At 38.8% G+C, this 25,090-nt stretch overlaps 1 protein-coding gene across 1 annotated transcript; it reads right to left on the bottom strand.

Annotated features, from left to right (window-relative positions):
* Positions 1-780: 780 nt before the first annotated feature.
* Positions 781-24,992, bottom strand: PDCD10 (programmed cell death 10). The gene is made up of 8 exons (XM_014575817.4): positions 24,857-24,992; positions 14,415-14,628; positions 12,748-12,801; positions 7,262-7,379; positions 6,270-6,396; positions 3,862-3,940; positions 3,312-3,394; positions 781-1,261 (listed from the first exon to the last, which is right to left on the bottom strand). The coding sequence occupies exons 2-8, from the start codon at positions 14,508-14,510 to the stop codon at positions 1,180-1,182; spliced, it is 639 nt and encodes a 212-aa protein (XP_014431303.1). The 5' UTR covers positions 14,511-14,628; positions 24,857-24,992; the 3' UTR covers positions 781-1,179.
* Positions 24,993-25,090: the final 98 nt, after the last annotated feature.

The raw sequence follows: 25,090 nt of genomic DNA, 5'->3' as shown, positions 1-25,090 counted from the left end.
AGTTACAAGTAGTAAAAATTTGGCTGCATGTCATGATGTGCTACTTGCAAGTTAGAAAATAACTTCTTTCCTAAAACAGGATAGTTTTAAAGACCCTTCTTTTCCCTGGGATAGAATACATATAAAGCTAATTGTCATGTATAATGGATATACATTTCAGAATGTCATTTCCTAAACAAAGTCAGCCATGTGTGTACATGTGTAGACACACAAATATAAAGTATTGTAATTCAGTGCTCAAACTTGACAGTAAGATAGTAATAAATAAAATGAAGTGATATGGATTCGTGTTTTGCAACCTTCGTTCCTAAACCAATATTAGCAGTGTACCTAGTCCTCTTTGCTAACATCCTCTACAATTAAAAAATCATCAATTAGATGTCACTGCTGGGATGTAAAGTGCTCATTAGGATGTCCATTATGTATTTTAGTTTTCAATTGAAATTTAAACCAGATTTGACAAATTACCCCTGTAATTTGTCAGCAACAGGAGTGTAATCCCACTGCACAAATTGCCATTATTCTTTCATCTTTGTGATTTAAAAACATTATTGTGGTTGAATATCTTACTCAAACTTTAACTGACCACACATTTCAAAAAAGTTGGCACTCTGACAAATGAAAAACAGGAAGACTCACTTTAAAAAACTGATTTTAAATGCCTTTGACCTAACACTTCCTGCACCCCTAATTTTTATCTCAATTTCTTACATTTAGTGTATATTCCTCAATTATAGGGAAACAGGTTACACATTTTTTTTCAAATACAAAGAGACAAACTAACAGTTGTAAACTATTTATTGAATATTTGCCACCAATATTGTTAAATACATAGTCTTGCAGTTTCTCGTTTTCAAGTTAAAATGTCAGAAATAGAACACCAAATATTTACAATTCTTATAAGGAATGTTACATAATGACACATTAAGGCGTAAATTCTTTTGGCTTATAATTCTGAAAAGAATGATAGCAAAGAGTGATGCAAAATCTTCATTGTGAGATTATGATTAAGCTACATTTTACAAAAATATGGTGTAAGATGGCAATAATCCCATTTGAAATCCTGCATTAGGTCCCGTCAAGAGGGACTGATAATTTATACAGTCAAAACTTTAAAATTTACATATAAAGGTATGCTATCCACCATTGAAAAGTACAACTCTCAAACATATACAGTTTTCAGGCCACAGTTTTGAAGGTTTGGAGTATCAAGTTGGTTTGATGAATTAGTCGGTTGGCACTTATGAAGACGTTTATTGCCCTGTTATAAGAAAAGAAACATACTTCAACATCAAGACTGTTTCAGACCAATAAAAACCACTTCAAAATAAAAAAATTTGCATAAAAGTAATACCAAATCTGGATAACTGCACATGCATCCCAGCAAAGCACGTTCAGATGTTTTGAAGAATAGCAGCTCCATTCAATTTACAACTGATAACTAGATCACAAGTCCTGCATGCCTTACCCATGCAAAGAACACTAGAAATGGTAAGATCTGCAATAATTTTGGCTCCTGCAAATGTAGTTTAAAAACTCAAAGCTAGATAGAGAAGAGTGTAACTGTGGTCATTAAAGGTTTTAACTTTAAGACGTGGTGGGAACTTCACAAGTACAGCTGACTGTAACAGGAGTGGATGTTGATTAATTTGCCATTCTGTCCCTTATACCTATGCAACAGGGCACTCATACTATGTTGCTTCAGCATTGCTCAGTTACCTTTAACTTAAAAAAGACCCAAGAACAAGGTCAACACAGATGGGATTTTTCATCTCCCTAACAATTATCAGATTGTTATAATTTTGCTTGCACTTTTTTCTGGTGCCTTTTAAAAAGGTCTTGCTTTGGGCCATGGCCAGTGTTATGCATATTATATCATTTCTTGTATCCCAGAGTCAGTAATACAAATCTCAGCTGGGATCTCCAAATTCTAGCACTGGCTATGCCATGCCTTATGATTACCAGATGAAAGGCACTGCAAAAGTGTAAATTATTAGTGTGTGTTCATGTTTGGTCTAATAACTTTTGTTAATCACCATCATTCCAGGTTTACAGTTTAGACACACCCTTATTAATAACTCCTGATTGATGTCCGACTAGTACGTTGCTGGTGCTCTTCACATTTCTAGTAAAGAATTAAGAATCCTACACTTCAGAAACTACACTTTTAACCCTCAAACTTCAAGGTCCTGAACTTCAGTCACCATCAACAGGCTGGTGATAGGATTTCCCCACAATGCCTGTCAGTGCCTGGCTCCGATGCCGCTGGGGGTTTCCCAGCCATCTGGTCCTGCCGACAATAGGAGTTCCCGAGCCCCGCCTAGCCCCAATGATGTTCCCCAGCCGGGGCTGCCTGGCCACCACTGACCCCACTACTGGGGCCAGTTCTGCTGCTACCAGGGGTTCCCTGGTCAGGGACTGCCTGGCCCCCACTGCCGCCAGGGACTCTCCGACTAGAGTGGGAGCTCCCCATCCACCATCTGGCTGAGCCAGTGCTCCCCAGCAGGCTCGTGGCCTCCAGGGCTCTCTGGTCCAGCAACATCCCTGCCTGACCACAGATGTTGCCAGATCAGCGAGTCCCAGATTTGGGAAGTTCAACCTGTATTAATTTCAAAGAAAGCAGGGGAGATGATCACTTGTGGTTTAAGATAATTTCCCTTCTATAATGGTGCAATGGCTCCATAATGCTTTCAGTCTTCGTTGAGTTTGACATAACGGAATGGAAAATTAAATCTGGTTCTCCTGCATGGACACAGACAACTAATACCAGTAGGCTGCAGAGTCTGCCTGCCCCCAAGAAATATATTTGACTATGAAATCAGATCTTCTCACATAACAGTAAGTGACCATGAAATACAATGGCACAGATTCCAAAGCGCGCGCGCGCACACACACACACACACACACACACACACAAACAAAAACCCACGAACCTTAAAGAACTGTTTTTTTAAATTGAAAATTAAAAGGCATATAAAAAAATGTAGACTTCTGTATTCAAACGGCCATTCACAAACCACTAGTTATAAACATTTAACATTTGTGCAGATTTTTGGTTGGCTTACCTTACTGTTGTCCTGTTCTCATACCTACATATACTATAGGAAGTGAATCATAATATTCAAATTACACACCTGATTACTTTGTCTTGATTTTTTTAAGTATTCATGGGTTTATTCTCCCCTTACAGACACATGAAGAAATGAAGACAGACAAATGCAACAGCCATATATAGGCCAAGAAATTTTACTCTACATAAAAGTAAAAAAACTAATTTATTGTTGTGAAGCTGCTTTCAAAAGTATACTTACTTTCCATCTTTAAAATAGGTTTTCAGGGTATCACTGAAACTTTTGGAGTATTTTACAAACTCTTTCTTTTGGTGCTCAAGTGCCTAAAAAGATGCAAACCACAATTAAATAAAACAGTATCGTTCAATGCCTTTACAGAACAAATTATTGAGAGTAACTAATCAATAACAAGTTATAAAGGATTAGGGAGTAAAAACAGAAAGACTGAACTAAAAACATGCAAATCCCGGAATTCAAAACACTTAGAAATGAAAAGGCTAGTGGTTATAATGTTTAACTTCCTTGTCAGACATTTCCATGAGACAACATAATGCAACACTGACGAATATTAAAAACCCATGCATACTGGAAGAAATGACTAGAACAAAGTATATGACTAGTGAAAGATTTGCATTTGTTATACTGCTTTATCTGTTTTCTTTTTATTTTAGGTACATTTCCTTCTGACTTGTTAGTGACTAAATTGTACCACTCACCCTTACACTGTAAGAATTCAAGATCTTTTATACTTATGTTTAATAGTAATACATGCAAATCTTCATTCACATACCCTCCGGTTCTGGTACTGATATTTCTTGAAGACATTATTTACTGTGTCAAGAAGTTCCTTTATTGCACTGGCGATGTCCCTATTTGATAATAAAAAGAATATAATATTTTAAATAAGCCTAATTTAATGCTGACTTTTAAAACACTTCTAGGAAAAAATGGTATTTGACACAAATTATTTCTATAAAATACTTCAGAAATATGATACATCATCAAGACCAAATGCAGAGAACTAATTAGATTATATAGTACTTAACTCCAAATTAAATGTAATGTGCTACTTTGACTCTGAAAGCTAGCATTTGCTAATAATATGGAAACTTATGTTAAATAATAGCATACGTAAGCAGTCAGACTTACGATGTTCAATTTAAGTCAACGGGCACTTACAGTTCTTTTAACACCTTGATTTGATTTAGGATTACTGTTTTGAATTTATGACACTTGATCCCGGAATGGACTAGAATGTGGCTCCAAGTTACAACATTACAATTTCAAGGCAACTGGAAAGATCCTACTGCATTTTTAAGTCCAAGGGCTTTTGGTACTCACTTGGTAAGAACCAAACTGTGCTTTCAGATAGGCACACACAATTCCTACCAACTGAAGGGGCTGGATGGATCTAAAGAGCTGAATTAGATACTGAATGTTTGTGTTTGAAACAAGACCGCCTAGCATCCCTCTTAGTGGATAAGAGTGGTCAGAACAGAGTAGTTACTTTGTTTTGTCACTTCCTTTATATCAAACCTCTACAAAATTGTGCACAATTTTATAAACTCTGTTCTATAAAATAGCAAAAGTTACACTTTAGACGCAAGTTTACTTCTGGCTTACCAAAATTAAAAACTGTATTTCAGAATGTTTATAATCCCATTTCCTAATCACTGAGCAGAATGCAGATCTAGGTACTCTTCTCGTAAGAGTGCCACAGGCTATTTCCTGCTTGAGACACTGCTGACACTTTATATCACTATATCAGTGCAGAACCATGAATCCAAAGTTCATTGAAAGTAGCCCAATGAGTCTAGTTTAAGTTTTAGCATGGATATGACATCTTTGTCTAACACTTTTTGTTTTATGTTTAATGTTAGTGGTTTTCAGTTATATAACCGTTCCCCTTAGCTTGGGAATTTCAAGCAAACCCAAGCTTGCTGTATTGTTAAGATAAACAAATCTTCCTTCTCTCCATACATACCCTTTTCTAAAAAGCAAAGCTATTGCCTCAATCCTTTTATTGAAATTTCAAGCTCTAGAAGTGAAGACTACCACACTGTAAGACAAGCACTTGCGGAAAAAAATCATATCCACATATATAATGGAAATAGCAATTAAGAATTATTGACCAATATAAGCCAATATTGTTAATAAAGCCAGGGATTTTTCAGCCAGTGTAGCTCAAAAGGACCTAAAAGGAGCCATACAAACATGGGCATTCATAAGCCAATCAGCGTTAAAATATTTTTCACCTCTTCATTCGTTAGTATCCACTACACACACACATACTATAATCAAGTTGTATTGGTGTATAGGGGGAGGGGAGGGAAGAGAGAGAAACTATTGGTATTTAGATACCTTATAGGCAGCCATGCAAGTGTACTGTTGTATTGCAGGATGTATGAAAAGCCTCAAAATCAGTAAAATTCAGTTCTAAGATTTATACATTATGTATTACACAAACCCCTCTAAAATCTGTCACCAGCCAATATTGCCCCATTAAAAACCCTCATTATAAAAAAAAAAATCCAAATGCATGCAAATCAAAACATTAAATGTACAAGTTGAATAACATTGTATTAGGATAACCGTGTAACTATAGATTCAACCATTTTCACATAGCACTATGGTTCTCTCTCAGAGATATTAATTAATTTATCCACACAACAGGGTGACTTGTCTAAGGCCACAGAACAAATCAATGACACGATAACATTTCTAGACTCGTGCAATTATATTAACCTAATCCTATATTTTTTAATTTTACTACTATAAAATATACAGTCTGTATGCTTATCATACATTACAACAGAACTATGTTTTTTTTACATAAGCAAGATTGGTTGCAGTTTGATTTTTTCCATGATCATAGAAATTAATGTCCTATTTAGCCACAAAACAAGTGCAGCAAGCAAAAAGTAGTAGACAGTCTCTCAATACAACCCATGCTTTTTCCACACGATACGGAGATGCAATACGCTCTCCATCACCCTGCTTATAATTGGCAATTCATAGAGCCAAGCATCAGTCATGCTCTCTGAACAGAGTGGTCCACTTCTCTACAGAAGCCCAGTACTGCCAAGAGCTGAAGAGGAGTACTGAAAGTACCCTATCATTAAGACACGTAATAATATTTAATATCCACATCAATACTTCCAGCTTGATCTGTAGATAAATACAGAATGCAGCACTTACTTGATTGTCTGAAGAAATCTCACTCTATCATTGATCTCATCGGGAATCTTACTAAGAATCTGTTTAAGTGCTCGTGCTTTTTCATTTAGGTCTTGGAATTCTGGCTCTGGCCTTTCAATCATGTACTCTGATCGGCAAAAAATATTACAAGAAATTATTACTTACCCTCAAGTATATTTCCAGTGACACTGTGGATATTGCTATTCATATAAAGGTCCATCAGTTCTTTTAAAATACAATTTTAAAGTGATACACAGACCATCAGTAGACATGTGCAATTAATTTCTATAGCAATAGGAGCATAGTCTGTAAGCAACATCTCTACTTATGCTTAGCCACTCAATCTAAACAACAAACGAACAAACAAACCCCCAGAACATTCATTATTTTAACATTTTACAAAAAAACAAAATCCAGTGAAGATCCACTGAATGGAATGGCAGCATTGTGCTAATCCAATGCAACGTAAAAAAGTTACTAAATGGAATGAAACCCTCTTACAGTGAATTTCTGGTTCTATGGGGGAAGAGGGGGGAAGCACCACTATATTCGAAAGAATATTTTGCCTTCTGACTGTGGAAAAGACAGATTTCATATTACATAGGGTGAACTACATGCACTGTACTCTCTAATAATTTATATCATTTTCACTGCAGAGGTGAATGTCTTTACAATTACAGAGTATAATAAATATGAATTACTATGTTCAATAAAATACCCATAAGAGTTTTTGCAATATTGAATCAGGATTTTTTAAATGCTCATTACTAGGGGATGCAATACAGCAAGAAGTACAAAATTCACTTGCACTTCCAATGCCAAGAAGAAACCTGTCATAAAATAGAAAAGTGACAGATTTTTTTAAGCTAATTTTCAGATTTAATCTAACATTTGTCTCTGATCAAAAGTATCAAAAGGTAAGCTTACATTTATCAATATCAGAGAACATGAGTTTACATGCAATTCCCACCTACCCTCCCCAAAGACTATACCTTCTACATCATCTGCAGCCATACGGAGGAGAGATTCTGTAAAATTAACTTCTACACTTTTCTTCTCCAGAATTTTCATAATGATGTCTTGTGTGAGCCCTGGATTTTCTTTTTCAGCCTAAAATTATAAAGAACATTTTGATTAAGAAATATTTAGGGTTTGAGTGACATTTTAAAGCATAAAGCTAGATTTCAATGGGACAATATCTGTACATACAAGATCAAATGATTAGGAACTAGAGAAGCTGAATATGCTCTTAATGGCAGACCTCTTTGTAAACCATTTTTTCCCCCACAATCTCATCCATGTTTCCTGAACTGCTGAAGTGTTTTTGCATTAGCTATTTTGCCCAGTAAGTCATTTCACCCATCTCACTATCACTTTCATCTGGTTTTATCCTCTAAATATAAATTGAGAACATTAAAATTACATTGACATGAGAGAGAAAACATTTTATATTTCCATTTAATCCCTTTCAGCCATATTTTGCCAAGTTACAGATATTGTGATTTTCACTTTATCTTCAAGACTCTTATATATCACTATTATTTTTTCATAGCTTTTCAAATGCTTCAGTGTTTCTTCCAAGAGTGTCAGAAACAGAAGATGACAGACAGTCTTTGAAGTTGTTACAAAGATCTGCAAAATCCAGTAAATGTCTTCATCCATGGCTGCTGCTGCTCCTTACATTTTATTTATTTTCCACTATTCATCTTTCTTTCAGTCTCTACCACCTACTATTAGAGCATATTCCCTTTTTATAAAGATGTTATTTAAACGTAAGAATTCTTAAAATTTAAATTTTCATATAATTGCACAAAAGACAAAAATGTTATTCCTTAGGTTTCAAACAATATTTCACCCTTCTTCATGTTTTAAAATTTATTTTGGATTTATATTTTTGTATTAATGTATTTTCAAAATAATATTTAAACATCTTACAAGAGCAGTCGTAAGAAACAAAGCACACAAAGAAAGCAGAACTCCCTAAAGTAGTGACAAAGATATTTTTACACTAAATTGTTGTTGTAAGCATAAGATGTTAATTCTATTTTTATCCATGTAATCAATAAAACTTTTCTATATACTGTTAAATATTAGTTCTATTTTGAACTTAGTTCTCTCACCAGTAGTATGTATATATATTACTATACAAATCAACTACCATATTTTCCTGTCACACATTTGGTTTTAATGTTCTCATCCATCTACCAGTTTTTCCATTCAACTTCACTGATGACTTCCTCTTCTTATTTTTTGCCTTACATGTATAGTATGTCTCAACTGTGTGATTTTTGTCATGCATGTCTGATTCTCACAATAGCAAGTTTTACTGACAGTAAGTGGACATTTCTGTGTCTGTCCAAAACTCCATTCCAATGTCAATTCATAGCTCTGCACCCATGTACCAGTCTGGGTTTAATTTAAACTCAAGAGTAACTGGAAAGATTTTACACTGGAATGGAAAACTATGATTTATCTGTAAAATTGTTTCTCTGAATCATCTTGCAACATTTCACTCTTGTATCTTAAGGGTTGGGGTTTTTGTGGTTTTGGGACCCTTGAAGTGATGTTGTAATTCTCACATTTGCAGGTGAGAAGACAGAGCATTTTGGCACTGAAGCTATCCTAATAGGTTTACAAAATGAAGTCAAGTCTGCATCAACATTGGCAGTGCTGGCAGTACTTAGTAGGCTTGGCTGACAGACTTTAGCTTTGAAGATTTGACTATTCAAAGCATTCTGGACCAGCTTCAATACAGGACCCGCACATGTGTCCCAGAGCATGCCTACAAGAGACCCTGAAGATGCTCCCCCATTTCTTCAGAGTTTTATGTGACAACCACAGACCTATGTGGCCACCCTGCATATCAGGGCTCAGAAGAAGTCAGCACAAACACGGTCATTAGCTTTTTTGACATTGGTCTGTTGTGCACTGACAAGGGGGGACATCTATACCACTCTCAGATTCCTTTCTTAAAATAATAAAAAAGAAAAAACAAAGAAAAAACAGTATAATGTGCCTTTAAGGACACTGAGGAAAGCATTGAACAAATATTTTTTAATTTATTTATGTAAATAAAACAAATGCTGAGTCAGGTACAGAATAAGGCATTGAGATGGAAGGTGTTGAGATGCTTAGCAAATTTATTGCCAGAATATCTACACTCAAATACTGATAGAGAACAAAGCTAACATCGGGAGCATTGGAAATGTAGAAGAGAATGCTGAAGTAGTGCTGAGGCTCCGACCAAAAGTAAATGCATGTTAAAACGCAAAAGGCTAGGCACTAAACTAGTGACTTCTGGCAGCAATTTTTTGTTTTTAAAGGTACTAATTCACCTGATGAAGAAGAAAAATATAGCTCTATATCAAGTGAAGTATCTCACTATTTATTTGCATTTTTGAGGTAATACTTTCATGATATACGTGCTGCTAACGAGTAGTCATAATGGTATTCTATTCATGTTCCATGCCTTTAAGAGTATGCCTACACTGCACATTAAGCCCGTGCTCTGTCTCAAAGACCCCCTTCTGTTTTCACACAAATCAATCTGGCTACTTATTGCTATGGTTTTATTTAACATAACAAACATATATAGTTATTTACAGAAAAGACCAAGCGGTCCTGCCCAGAAGAGTTTGTATTTTAATGCCTCCACTACAATTTTCTCTCTCCATATACATACCTGTTTAATCAGGAAATCCCAGAATACATCTACAGACCCAGCCAGGGAGAAGCTGAACAAAGTCAAACCAAGGCAACAATGAAACCTGTACTGCAATAAAAGTTGTCTCATTGACGATAATTATCTTCAGGTCACTAGATATCAGTATTTTGGAGCAGAAATCAAGTACTAATTATAGTCTATGTAGGCACCAAGCGCTTAAGATGCAAGTGATGTGACTCACCCACAGTCCCTTCTATACTTCAGCAGGATAGGAGGACACCAGAAACTGAATCTTAATATATGTTCAGAAGGATCTTACATCTAGTTTGCTATAGCTAACTAAGAAACGTATCCCTGCTTCTATCAAATTTAATTATGCTTCTGTATTAATAAATAGTTTAACACATTTAAGACCAAATCCAAGAGCAGAGTAGAAATTTCAAGAAGATAATACATTTTAAAAAGCTGAGGTAGCCTGTAATACATATTCCTACATTAAACTGTACTGAACCAATAATTTTGTGGACATTACAATAAATTTTTAGTTCAAAATGTTTATTGCCATCTATGATCAACATCTATACTACACTGGATTTTAATAAGTGTGCTTAGTTTTATTACAGAAGCCCAAGAAACATTCAATGACTTTAGGTATTTCTGTTCAGTGGATCTTTTGATTTTAGTTTCTTTGTCTCCCGCATGGATTTAGCACAGCTAATAAAAATAAGTCTTTTAATATTTTGTATCTGAGGAAAAGTAGAAGGGCCAACACTACTATTAAATACATAATTGTTACCTGATCATACCTGATCAAGGACAATCCCATCCTTTACTCCCTAACGCCTTCCTTTCCTAGAGGCAGTTTCCTGTGGTTCTGTCTCTTATCAATCAGCATGAAACACTGAGTATCAGTCTAAAATGTTAATAATCAACGTTTGGTCAAAAAAAATTACAAAGTTGCATGATATTTTCTATTGTTGTGGGAAAGCATAAAGAAAACACCAACATGTAATTTAAAAAAAAAAACTATACAGTAAGGATTAGGGATGTTAAATTTAGATTAACTAATTGAACAGTCAATAGTTTCATAGGGATAGCCAAGTTAGTCTGTACAGGATAAACTCAGAAAACAACAAATAGTCTGGTAGCACTTTAAAGACTAATAAAACATGTAGATAGTATCACTCTGAAGAAGTGGGCTGTGCCCACGAAAGCTCATACCATCTACATGTTTTGTTAGTCTTTAAAGTGCTACTAGACTATTTGTTGAATAGTCAATAGGATTTCCACCAGTTATCCAATTAGTCTATAAGGGTGCCTCCGCCTTAGAACTGTAGCAAGCCGGGGAATCAGCTGCTGGCTCTTATACAGAACTAGCAGCGTGGGGTGGAAGCCAGATTCCCCAGAGCGGGAATGGGAACTGGTATGTAACTGTTACAGTAACTAATAAAGATCATGCTCATCAGTTAACTGATTTAAAAGTTTACTCTATTACATCCCTACTATACAGTGAGTGAAAACCTCCCCCATCCACACCATGCAAAAGGATTGGAGTGTTGTAAAAAAAAAAAAAAAAAAAAAAAAAAAAAAAGGCCTCGAAGTCCCATAAACAGCCAGGAGAAGATTATCCCAGCACAGCAACAGCAGAAAACAGCCATATAATTACCTCCAAAGGATATCACCTCAGCAGAATATAATTTGTACTAGATGACAATGAGATACTTCAACCTGCAAAATTAGTTGGCATAGTTTTACTCTGCAAGCTCCTGGGCAGCTTGAGAGGCTTCTGTAACTCAGGAAGACCTCTTTGCACCCACCAGAAAAGCCCACATTAAGCTTCCTGAAAACACTCCTGGGCTATGAGTTCTGTGCTAATAAGCCTTTTAGGGTAATGTGTAGAATGTATACTATGCCTGGATCTATGAGATGTGGTCTTGGTATTTACAAGACGAGGCTTGAGAATCCACACTGCACTGTAAACCTGGCTTTACCATTCCTGTACGCAGGTCTCACAACTTTGCTAATACAGACATACTGCGCTACACAGACCTGTAACCTAAGACCACACTGTAAAAGCAAGAAGGCTAAGGCCTGCATCATAGCAGACTCACTTTCTGACCCATCCCGTTCCTAGTCAACTCCGGCTTAGACGCAGTGCACAGAATCTCATCCCTGCTGCCCAATAAATTTGTTTTAACGTTCTATGTGGCTTTTCATCTTAATTCCAGGTAATTGACTAACCTACAGTTGGATTACCGCCTGTCATTGAGGGAGGACAAATGGGAGGGAGCGGGGGGCAGAAGAGGAACCCCCCACAAAAAGGAAGGAAACCAAGAGACTCCTTGCAGAATTTCCACTGAAGTGATTTACTGGAACTGGAGTCGGTCTATCTTAAGCAAAGAACAGATTGTTCAGATCCTACCCATCTCCTGTCAATTTAATGTGAAGTACCAGTTGACTTTTTAATATCAATTGGAGATGTGTATTATCAGTACATTTAGCAATTACACAAAATAAGCCCCTCTACCCCATGAGTTAAGTATAACACAAACTTTTAAAATCAATCATAAAAGTTTGAGACAGCCCAATCCAGTAAGAAAACCACTAGTCTTTCCAAAGAAGTGGCAGCTGGCTATTCTTCTTATAGACACTTGATTCTTACCAAATATACAACTTCTAAAACAAGACAGCAGAAAGGGAAAACAAAGCAATAATACTGAAAGCATATTTATTTTCAACTGTGCTTCAAATGTTTATTCATAATATTTCTTTTGATTGAGACAACTTTTTAATAATTCTTTATTAGTTTCTCACCTTAATAAAAGCTGCTCGCAGGGTCTGAGCTGCAGATAGATTTACTCGCTCTAGCTGCAATGAAAGTTTAGAATGATTAATAAACAAGAATTTCACTAGAACAAGAAAAAGCCAGTAATTTCTTCAGAGCCTGTTTGGCCTTCTCTGCCATAGTGGAGAAGGACAGAACAAACAACAGACCCTCAGTCTCATTTGAGGGACAGAGATTTGGAAAAATACAACTAAAGGGAGAATTGGCTCAGTGTTGTCCCAAAATAAAATTTAAAAAACTAAACAATGAATGGATAAGAAAGTAGTTTTGATTCTCCACTGTGTGCTCCTAACGGCAGAGAATTTGACCCAAACACAGAAGGGGAGTCTGACCGAAACCCAGTGACTCATGAACCAGTCTAAACTACTTCCAGTATTTGTAGGAAGAGCCATGGCCTAGATGTCACAACTCGGAATTACTTTTCTATATTGTAAAATTAATTTTAATCTAAAATGTAACTTTAAGGCCCAAAATATTTTAATTGGTCCTTCATAAAATACAATATTCACTTTGGATAAAATAAGTTTCTTGACAACTTCATGTATATCACCGTAGCTGAATCCAGTCCTTACTGGGAAGATAATGATATATTTCATGTTGTAAACCTGGGATATTGGAGAATCTATCATGTTCTCTAACTGTTACAAAAATTAATTAACCTCAAAGTTAAAAATGTACTTTTTTAGTTTGAATTTGTTTAGCTTCAACTATTAGATCTCATCATGCCTGTTTCTGCTAGATTAAAGGACTTCCCCTACTAATGAATCTCTCCTTCTCACATAGATATTTATAGGCTGCATTTAAATCACTTCATAACCTTCGCTAAATTAAAGACTACTTATAATCCTCACTAAAAAGCATGTTTTTGAGTTCACACTATTTTTGTAGCATACTTCTGAACACCTTCCAAATTTTTTATATCCTTTTTCAAATGCAGACTCCAGAATTTGACATGGTAGAGGACGGAATACTATATACAGAGGTTCTCTCACATCCCTATTTCTACTTAATATTGCCCTTGTTAGGTCTCCAAGAATCATGTTTGTCGTCTTATCTACAGTATTGCACTGGGAACTCAGTCGATTGTTGTCTACCATCCCCAAGACACTGTACTTTGTTTCTAGATTATCTGATTTTGCATTTGGCTGTATTAAAACAAACATTCAAACTGTCCCACTTTTCCAAAGCAATCCAGGTCAGTCCATACAGCTGCTTTGTTTCTATCTTATTTATCACTCCAATTTTTGTGTCACCTGAAAATTTCACTAGTACAGGTTGGACCTTCAAAAACTGGGACACGCTGGTCCAGCAACACTGGACCTTGGATGTTGCTGGACCAGGGTGTCCTGGCTGGGAGCCCTGGATTATGTTCAAAAACATATTCAAGATATATGGACACAGTCAAGAACATAGCAATCTTTAAGATAATCCTGAAAATCTTTCACGAATAAGGAGAGTGAAGAAATAATAGTAATAATAAAAACAAAGTACAATAGATGTTGGATTTCAGGCCTTGGTAGGACATCCTTGCATATCAAGATGAACCGCATGTGTTAGTGTGCCACTTGCCTTTTGTTTTCAGGTGCCTCAGTGTCAGAGCAGAGCATTACAATGCAAACAAGAAGATATGGCATACCTCATTAAAAACAGGATACATAACAGCATAGAGTGGCATGGAAACCATGGAAGTGGTCTCTGCTTCATTCTTCATCTCTTCCATTGTCATCCTCATTCAAAGTTCCACTTCTCAAGAAAAATGCTATAAAAGCAAAGACTCCTCATTCACTGAAGTTTTTCTTCTTTTTCCTCGTTGTGCAAGAATACTTAACGGACTTGAAAAATAAATTGCCCTGTGAGGGAGGGGAAAATACATATTATAAATGCTGAACTACTGCCACAATTTTTCAAATGAAAAGTTAATACACAAAAGACTTCAAGTAGCAGATCTAATAGTACATGATAATTAAAAAAAAAACTATACATTATGCTCTCAAGAAAAGAATTCCTCCATGAATGGTATTTCTACTTCACAAGTCCCAATATTTTAAGTCACTGTAGCCCATACAAGACTATTTTAATAAACAAAAAATACTGAAAAGACTACAGCTTTATCTTAAATTCTCAAATTCAGATATTTCTTTTTTTAAAAGAAAAGTACTAAAAAGGAGAAAATTGATTCTTCTCTTATAGGATTCACATTGGAAACTCTCACCACCTCTAGTGAACAGAAACATAAGATTTCTACTAACAGTATAATTCACATATGTAAAACACGTACTTTGAAAGCAATTCAGTATGTAATATAGACCTGAAGTGGAAATACATATTTAAAGAGGTACAATTGTTTAAAAACAGCAATAAAAATAATCAAATTTTAATCTGTACACCTATGCATTTAGTTTCATTCCCTTGTCTTCAACAGACTCCTAATAATCACTGATTATAGGATATAATCATCATTGCAGGCTTCCTCCTACTAACTGAGTTCTCAGAATCACATCTTGCCTTTAAACAGAAAGCGTACATCTCTTTCTGACTCAGGGTGTGTCAGCAACTATATTAGCTCAATGGAAAATAATTGTTCCAGTAATTGAATCTGGTACTTAGACCTTTTCCACGCTACCCAATTCAACAAGCTTGACTAGATCTACATATTAACATCATACTAACAAAAAAGTACTCACACATCTACTTCACATAAGAAACCCACATCACAAAGATAAATACCTGTACCATATTACTCCAATGTGAGCATTTATCTATGGTAGGCTGTTTTATTCAAACATCAGATACGTAACAAATATTAAAGGTTTTTTTAAAATATAGAATTTAATATGGGAATTAATTCTTTAACTGTGTTTAGACAAGTCAACAGATCAGTCTATTTTTCTTACTAATCTGTCCCTTTGTTTCTGGCTTTTATCAACCATGATAACCCCATTTTAAAGTGAATTAGGGCTGCATGTTAACAGTTTTAGAATATGATGTTGATAAAACAGAGTTCTTATAAGTTGCATTTCTATCTTAATGTTCCACAGGAAGCTTGACTACAGAATCATAGTAAAAATCTCAAATGCTATTCATTACAGAATTGTTGTATATCTCCTGTATCAGCTAACTTTGCACACCTTATTTTTGTGTTTAAAATCTTGTTAATGCAAGGTCATGCAACGTTATATTAAATAACTACCATATTTAGGAGATCATCTTAAAAGGTGCTGAATCTCTTGTCAGCACAGCTGTGTCTACATGACAGTTTTTGCAGCAAACCTGTGTAGCTTAGGAGAGGTTTTTTTCTCCCTCCTCACAAACCTTGACCAACATAGCTAAGGACAACAAAACTTTGTAGTATAGACCAGTGTTCCCTGGACACCCAGGTGAGATTCAAATACTGCCCAGTGGATTAGTAAAGTGACTACAGCGTGTTTCTACTGATGGTGGACATCAACATTTGCATCAGTGCACATAACAAAATGTAATCCGTACATGGATGGAAAAAATTAGAGGGAATATTGGTATAGATGTGGCCTCAGAAATCGATCTGAGGGAAATGGCAAGCAGAAGCTGGCAGTTATACACTGCCTGAGACACAAGGAAGGTTGACAAGCAGTCTGCATTCAAACTAGTTCACCACTGATTTTTTTGCATGGAGATTACATTGCTCAGACTTAAGGTGTCATCTGTACTCTATAGCTAATGCATGTAGAGCAGGGGTGGGCAAGAGCTGATCTATAGGACGGATCCGACCCACCAAGCCATTTGATCTGACTCTGAAGCTGTTCAAAACAGCTGGTGGTTCCCCTCTGCCATGGGTGCGTGTCTTCCAGAGAGAGCTGCCAGCTATTTTGAACAGCAAGGTGCCCTCAATTGGCCTGGGGTGGGGGGTTGTGTGAAGTCTCCTCCCCTCACCCCCACCAGAGGTGCATGACAGATAGAGGGAGCCACCAACTGTTCAAAACAGCTGGCGGTTCCCTCTAGACGCCGCATGATTCTGCTGGGGGGAGGGGTAAGAGAGTTCTCACCCCCCCCCAGGTCCTGCACCCACCTGATATGATTGGAGGAGGGCAGGAGAGCACACAAAGTCTCTTGCCCCCCAGGAACGCGCTGCCCTGAGCCACACATGGAGGGAACCTCCTTGTGCAGCTTGGGGCTGCTGCAGGAAGAAGCCTATCTCAGGGATGGTCTTGGACTGCTGGCTGGGAGCTAAGATAAGTTATTCTTATCCAGAGCCTGCCTCTTGCACCCCAGCCAATCCTAACTTCCTGCCCTAGGATGTCATCCCCTCCTGCCCTAGATCACCACCCAAACCTTCTGTGCACACATCCCCTCCCAGGTCACAATTCTCCCCCAGAGCCTGCACTCCCTTCTATATGCCCCTCCCAAGTAAAAAAAAAAAAATCACTCCTACACCCTCCCGGATCCTGCACACCAATCTCCTGCCTCAGCTCACAACCTATTACTTCACCCAAACTCCTTCTCAGATCCCCCTCTCTTGCATCCCAACCCCCTACATGAAGCTGCCTTCTGAACATACCCTCTGTCACAAACCCCAAACCCCCTCCAGAGAGAAATGCAGCCCTTAACCTCTTTCCAAAGTCTTGGAATGCCCCCCTTCCCCATCAAAAATTACTGCCCAGCTCTGATACAGAGTGTATGGGGTAATGGTGGACATCAGTTATATTTAAAGAAAGAGACCCTCAACACACATGTAGAGGATGAACAGGATACAAAGAGTGCAATTTCAAGACACGAAAGCTCACTATGAAAACAGTATAAAGGCGCTAAATGTCTGCCTCTCCAAAGCTTAAATCAGTGGTTTTCAAACTTTTTTTTTCTCGTAACTCCTTGAAGAAAATTGTTGATGCCTATGAATTATATCATTTGACTGGACGAGTGCAGGCTACAAGGTGGAGCCACAGGGATGAGGCTTTGCTTGGAGGTGTGGGCTCTGGAGTGGGGCCAGCGATGAGGGGTTTGGGATGCAAGGCGAGGGGATGGGTCAAAGAAGTTAAATTGTTGACAGGGACTCTAGGCTGGGACATGGGAATGGGGTACAGAGGATGTAGGCTCTGTCCGGGGAATGCAGGCTATGGGATGGGGCTGGAGATGAGGTGTTTGGAGTGCAGGAGAGGTTTCTGGGCGGGGTGGGGAGGCTAAGGGCTGGCACAGAGGATTATTGGGGCACAGGAATACACCCAGCATGTCCTAGTCCTTGATGCAGTGGGATGGTAAGGCAGGCATAGTGGACCACACTGCACTTTGCAAGTGGCCAGCAGCAGCCCTGCCCAAAGCTTTGGCTCCACATTCCGATTGGCCAGTTCCTGGTTTGGCACCAGGCATTGCTGAGCAAAAATGGAAGGAGTTCATTTTGGGCTTGTTTTGAAATAGGCTTGACTTGCTTTTTTAATCTTGTGAGAGTGGGCTACTTGCCTTCACCTATGAGCTGGACCTGCGGCTGCTTGCTTTCAGAAGGCTGGCCTTAGCATCACGGCTGGTCACCTCATCAGCCTACAGCAAAGCAACCCAGTGCCTGACTTTCCATGACCCAGCATTGCGTTGCGACCCATAACAATGAAAACTATTAGCTTAAACTCCAATCTGTATTCAAACCTGTATCCCAGTCCCTCTACTGACTTACTTTGCTTTTGCTGGCTTCTACCTTTTAAAGTTGTTAATGGACCAGATTTCAGCTACAGTAGAGACTCCTTTGTTCATGTGCAACCAGCTGCATTTGTCTACAACATTGCAGTTCACAATGTACAGAATCAAGCAGGTGAACAGAAAATAAGGCACCCAATTAAGGGAATTTAGCTGATGAACAAACTTCCAGAGAATATTAGACTAACGCAGACAGTGACCATGCTCAGGGTATGCTGCAAGACTTTCTTGATAAAAGTTTTTCCACAATTACATTTAAACCAGTAATCCCAGGCTCCCTAAAATAAAAACCCATCCCAAAAAAGAACCACCAAAGAATCTAAATTTGCCTACCTAAAAGGACAGGTGCTTAGAATGGTAATGCTTGTCATTTGAAGAAGTGGGTTTTGCCCACAAACAGTCATGATACCATCTACATGTTTTGTTAGTCTTTAAGGTGACCATATATCTTTAAAGTGCTACTAGACTATTTGTTGTTTTTTAAGTTTTTAGCATAGTAATGAGAGTCAATCAATACAAAACCTAGGATAGAGCGAGCGCCAGAAAAGGAAGTCAGAACAAGATAGTTAGAGAATCAGGCGCACACCTGGCACTGCAAAACACACAGGATATTGTCTCTACTCCAGGAAGTTGACTCTCCAGCTCATCACCTGGTGATGATGGTGGAAGTGTATTGACTCAATGGTACGTAAAAAAAAAAATAAAAAAAAAAGATGCAATCTTATCTATGGCCCATTGCAGAAAGATGGACTGATGGAATGCTGAATATCTGAACCAGTATGGCAGACCAGCAGTTCTCAAACCGGAAGTTGGGATCCCATATTAATGGGATTGTCAGAACTGGCTTAGCTGTTATTCTGCTCTGGGGCTCAGGTTGCAAACCCCCTGCTTGGGGCTAAAGCCATTGGGCTTTCATCCTCCACAAGGTGGTGCAGATCAGGCTTTGGCTCGGCCACCCAGGACAGTGGGGCTTGGACAGGCTCAGGCTTTGGTCCTTCTTTCTAGGCTTATGTAGTAACTTTGATTGCCAAAAGAGGGTTCTGGTACAATGAAGCTTGAGAACCCCTGTGGTAGAGGAGTCACAGGACAGTGCATTTACTATCTGTGACAGTCACTGTTCCCTTTAATTTTCCCATCCATGCGCAGAATACATTTTATGTGCACTGAGGCACATGTGGATGTACTCCACCAGTAGACATAAATGCTGCTGGTTATGACTGCTCTCCTAATCAGGTAGGCAGCATTTGAATTGCTCCTGGGTGGTCTCCCAAGCACTCAGGTTACAGGGAGCACTGATCTATAGCTCTTATGAATAGAAATGAGGTAGGATGTGAAATCTCTGTCACACCTGGGGAACCCGTCTTAGTTACAAGCCCAGCTACCATGTAGTTCATGAAAATTCTAAATTTCCAACACAATTCAGGTTCATTTATCTTTGAATTTACAAAACTTAGAACACTGCTTTCCCAGTGGACCTTACTAAATCCTTATTAAACATAAGCACACATACATCTATACAAACAAGACTATTCTAATCTATAGATGTATGTTTAATTATTGGCAAATTCAATCAAGTCAGAAGTAAAACCAGCAGGTTATCCATTCCACACTCCAAAGCCAGGAGTTTTATTGTGCTGCTTCCACCCCCAAAATTCTAGCTATCTTGAAGATGAACAAAATCAGGTTATTCAGACTTCAGGGTTAAAAAGAAAGGGAAGGAAAAAAGGTATGCCCCAGAGCCAAAAGCCCTTCACAAAAAGTCTGTTCTAGGTCCTGCTTTTTCATACAGAGGAGCTCCAACACAAGCACCAAATATTAACCCGAAAACCAGGAAGAACTCAGTGCATCTCACAAGCACTGATATCACATGTTCCATACAAGATACACCACTTAAGATGCAGGTTGCTGCATCCTGTGCCAGCTAACAGTTTTCAGTACATCTTAAAAAGGTGTTCCCTCTGTAGTAAAACTCTGTAACCTCAAAGCGACAAAGGCATGGACTGCAGTGGCATGGTCCATATTAGGAATGTTAAATTGTGTTTAAACAACCAATTTGATTAGTCAATAGAATGTCCATCAACTAGTCCAGTGCTTCTCAACCACTGGTACAAGTACTCTTAGGGGTACTTGAGAGAAGTCGGGGAGGGGGGTGGAGGAGAAGAGAGGTAACGTCAACTGAAATTTGGAGAAAACTTAATTTGTGTTTTAAATTTTACAGCACTTCATTATTTTTGAATTTTTACACCCAAAAATGTCATTCCCACCCAGCTGTGATTAAGTTGTTTAAACAAATGTGTTGCAATGTTAGAAAAAATTATGTGTCTGAAAACTGTACCCTGAGGGTACTTACAATTTTTTTTTTTTTTAAAAAGGGGTACTTTATAAAAAAGTTGAGAAACACTGGACTAGACGATAAGCAAAGGAAACTGCAGAGCCAGAGCAGAGTTAGCTCCTAGCACCGGGAGCTAGCCCTGCTGCAGCTCTGCCTTTTAAATGATTTGAGAGCCAGTAGGCTGATTCCGGGCTTGTGCCTGGTTCCTCAAGCTGTGCTTCAGTCTATTAAATGCATTAAGAGCCAGCCAGCTCTTAAGATATTTAAAAAGCAAAGACACAGCTCTAGGACTGGGCACAAGCCGGGAATCAGCTTACACCCAGTCCCCCGCCATGGCTCTGTCTCCCCTGCCATGGAGACGGTGCTGAGGGGAAACTGGCTTTTAAGCCAGCTCCTGCTCCCCACCCCCCTTGCTGCCTCTGATAGATGCAGTGCAGGGAGGGAAGGAGGGAGCAACTAAAGAGTCACTAATCAACTGACTGCTTATGCTTATCAGATAGTTGATTAGTCCCTTACATCCCTAGGCTACATCCCAACAAATTGGCCCTCTCACAACTTGGCAAAGATGGGGGGGGGGGGCTGTAATTTCTTCCTAGACACTGTTACTCATTAGTCAAGTATCTACCAACTCCATTTTGCAATATCTACTAACAAATAGAATATATCAATCCTCAATAAAAAGAGACTTTGTCTTGTAACTGCTCCCCTCTAATTACCAGCATTGCTTTTTGTCTTATCCAGATTGAACTTCAGCATCTTATTTTCATCCATACCCACAAACATAAGGCTAAGCAGCAGAAATCAGTTTACTGATCACCACCACATACCACACCTCTCCTCAATAATTTTCCCAAGTGGGAAGACAGAACTCCAGTGTTCTATAACCTGTATGATAGTGCCATTGGGTATGGAAAGGCAGTTGCCTAGCATAACTTTTTAGAAAATTTCAGGAAAAAAAATGAGGCTATATCTCATCAACTCATGATCAACTATAGAAAAAGTTATCATGCATTAATCCCCATCTATTACCAGCAGGAGGTCAATCAATATCATCAGTGTAGTTTCAGGTCAAGATCATCTAAGATATCAAGGTACTCAAAATTGAATCACTACAATTTTCCAAAAATTGAAGATAGACATCAGACAATAATTTAGCAGATTTCCAATGTCAAGTGTTGATTTCTTGAGCAGAGGCTGAGTAATAAATTTCCTCAGAAAAGTCACCATCCTACCCTCACTATGGGAAGCACTAATTGGTTCCTCAAATTCTCTAGATAGAAAAAAAAATTCAAAAGAGGTCAGGTTGAGGAACAATAACCCCCAACATTTCTACTGTCACTGGCTTAAACTCAACTAGAGAAAAAACATTTGTCCTGAGTAGACCCTATCCTCCATCCATAGAATCAGGAAGCTTGGCTTTTATCTTTGTAATCAGGAGGAGCTTGATTCAGCCACCAAGTGAAGGCAAGGTGGCAATGTTTGTGATTTGATGAAAAATAACATTGGTTTGTTTTAATCATGTTTCAACTTTATGAGTAACTAAACTGTACTCAGGTTTGTAAATGATTAACCAACTCTGGACAAAATATAAGCCACTATACTAAATTTTTCTTCATTTCAGGAAAAATTGCAGCAAACCTCCTGATCAATGCACTTTTGAAGGACCTGTTATTTTTGAATGAAAATTTAGTTTAGTTAGAGTAAATGTTGTTGCATTCACTGGAACAACATTGAATGATTTTACCAAACATGAGTCCAAGACAAATTCAGCCACTGTAATTAAATTTTTGCTAATCTGAGTGAAAATAAAATAAAAGAAGGAATAAGCATTTATTTGTATAGATTCTCACCTACCCTGCCTCACACACTGAGCAGTTTCATTGATCAGGGAACTAAAAGAATGTTTTCAGAAAGTGAAATACCCCATTAAAGTTTCAAAACTGGTTTATGCAAAAACTTTCCAAAAGTAAAGATCCTCCACTTATGGCTACACTTAAGCTATGTGACAATAAGCTATTTCAATAAAGTTTTATGTGCTTGGCAAAACCAACTAAAATCAGGTAATTTATATCCTTACAGTCATTATTGAGACATGTCTCCAAAAATGTTATACTTATGAAAACATAGAAGCATTTATAAATATAACTGTGTTCACTTACAATAAAAATGTAACTGCATATCGGAAATCAGGTACACTTTATTGTTTTGAATATGACTGACTGCCACCATTTAGATTGTGCAAACCATTTAAAGGAAACATGAATATCTGTCCCTGGAACTCAAACCACTGGTTTTCTAGGGATGTAAAATCCTGGTTAAAAAGTTAACCAGTTAAAAAGAATGTTAAACGTTCTATTTAACCAGGATCTTGTGGGCAGGTGGTTGCTCTAGCCCAGCTGGGCCACTGGTTAAGCAGTTACCGGTAAGGATCACCCAGTAAAGGTGATGCTTACTAGGTAACTGGTTACTCATCCCTACAGTCTACTTAATTAAAAAACTGATCTGAATCTCACCAGTTTTGCAATTTACTCCCATTCCAATAAATACATTATTCTGAAATGGTGAACACCAATGTGAGATTAACACCTCACAGTCAAGAGGCAGATGTTTTAAAAGTGAACTATGTTTACCTCTATCTATCCCTTACACAAGAAAGCCATCTTAGGGTGGGCTCCAATTTCTGTACATAGTCAAATTAAAGTGACTGCATAAAGTATAAATCGGCAAAGATCCCACACTTTTATTTAGTAAAGCAACAGATTATCATCATGGATGCAATGTAATCCCAGCAATGAACATGGAGAAGGTGACAATATACACCAGTTTCTAGATCAAGTTCTCTCCACCTATTCAGTCTCTGGAATTTGAACATAAAGCTACTGTTGCTATCTCTGAGATTTAATCAGGTGCAGCTAGAAAGTAAAATAGAACAGATATTTAAGAAAAACCATTATGTAACACTAAACTCAATATTACCCCAGCCCACCAAGTAAATTGTGAAGCTGACACAAGAAGGGAATCTTTTATTGGACCAATTTCTGATGGCAAGAGACAAGTTTTCAAGCCACACAGAGATCTTCTTCAGGTGAACTTATTTCCTGTAATACAGAAGCAACACAAAAGCTTGACCCTGATACTGTCATGCTGGAGGAGGGGAAATCAACCAAGCATGAGTTACAGATACTGCTTGTAGACACTTTGGAAGGTCATAAATTCGCCTGTTTTAAGTTTTCCTTAAGTTCCTCTTCCATTATTAAACTGAAAAAGCAACTAATCATTCACGTTGTTTGCTTTTTTTGCCACTTATTAAACTGGAATAACAAATAGGTCAGTTTCACTTTCGGCTTCTCATACACACTGCTAGAAGACTGGCGTTACAAAAAACAACCACCCCCACCCGCAAACCCAAACCAAACCAACTACAAAAGAGAAGCTGCTCCTATCATTAGGTCCTGAAAATATTTTACAAACTAGTAAATCAAACCAAGGCCCCGTTTCCAAACATTCCATGCCAAGGGCACACAAGAGATGCACTCAGACCAAGACTTTTTTTTTCCAAGTGAGGGAGGATGCTCAGCCTGCCATTCAGAAACTGCTCCGTCCGAAAATCGGGCCCCCTTAGAGGTGGCCCAAAGGGGAGACGGGTGCGGAACAGCGCCAGCCAGAAGCACTACACCCTTAGCCTCCGGCACGCGGCGGGGGCAGAGCGAAGCCTGGCGACAGGGCCGAAGGGCAGCCTCCCCGGGCTCGGGTCCGGCTGTGCACCTGCACGGGCTGACCTCCGCCTGCTGCTCTCTGCCGGGGGGAGACGCCCGCCCCCAGCCCTAGGAGCCCAGGCCCTGGGCATGGCCAGCCCCTCCTCCACAGCGTGGCCTGCCCCGCCCCACTGGAGACCCACAGCCCCTCTGAGCGTGACCCTCAGGCGGGGCCCGGATTCTCCAAGGCGCCCTACGCCCCGAGCGCAGCGCAGCCGCGAGGGAATCAGCAGGCCCTACACAAACACACTAGTGACCCTGCCCGAGCCGTGGGCACCGAGCGCCTCGTCCACCCCTCCTCCGAAAAGGGGGCACACACAGCCCGGTACCTACCTCCCCCCCACCCCTCGGGGACTTTAGAGTGGGCTCCGCTGCCTTGCCGGAAGTGCCTGCGAGACGGAAACGTTCCCCGCGGTGACCACACACACCAGGCGTTGCCGGAACCAACCTGCAGCCGCATGGGCTCCTGGGACCTGTAGTGCCGTTCCACACGACTACAACGCCCACAAGGCAACGCGAGGGCCAGTTTGCGGAGTAGAAGGGGGGGGGAGTAGGAAGAGTTGGAGG

The sequence above is a fragment of the Pelodiscus sinensis genome, chromosome 10, assembly GCF_052426305.1.
Source record: "Pelodiscus sinensis isolate ZL-2025 chromosome 10, ASM5242630v1, whole genome shotgun sequence".
NCBI classification, from domain to species: domain Eukaryota; kingdom Metazoa; phylum Chordata; order Testudines; family Trionychidae; genus Pelodiscus; species Pelodiscus sinensis.
Note: the sequence above shows the minus strand (reverse complement) of the source record. Positions and strands in the feature narration are given on the sequence as shown.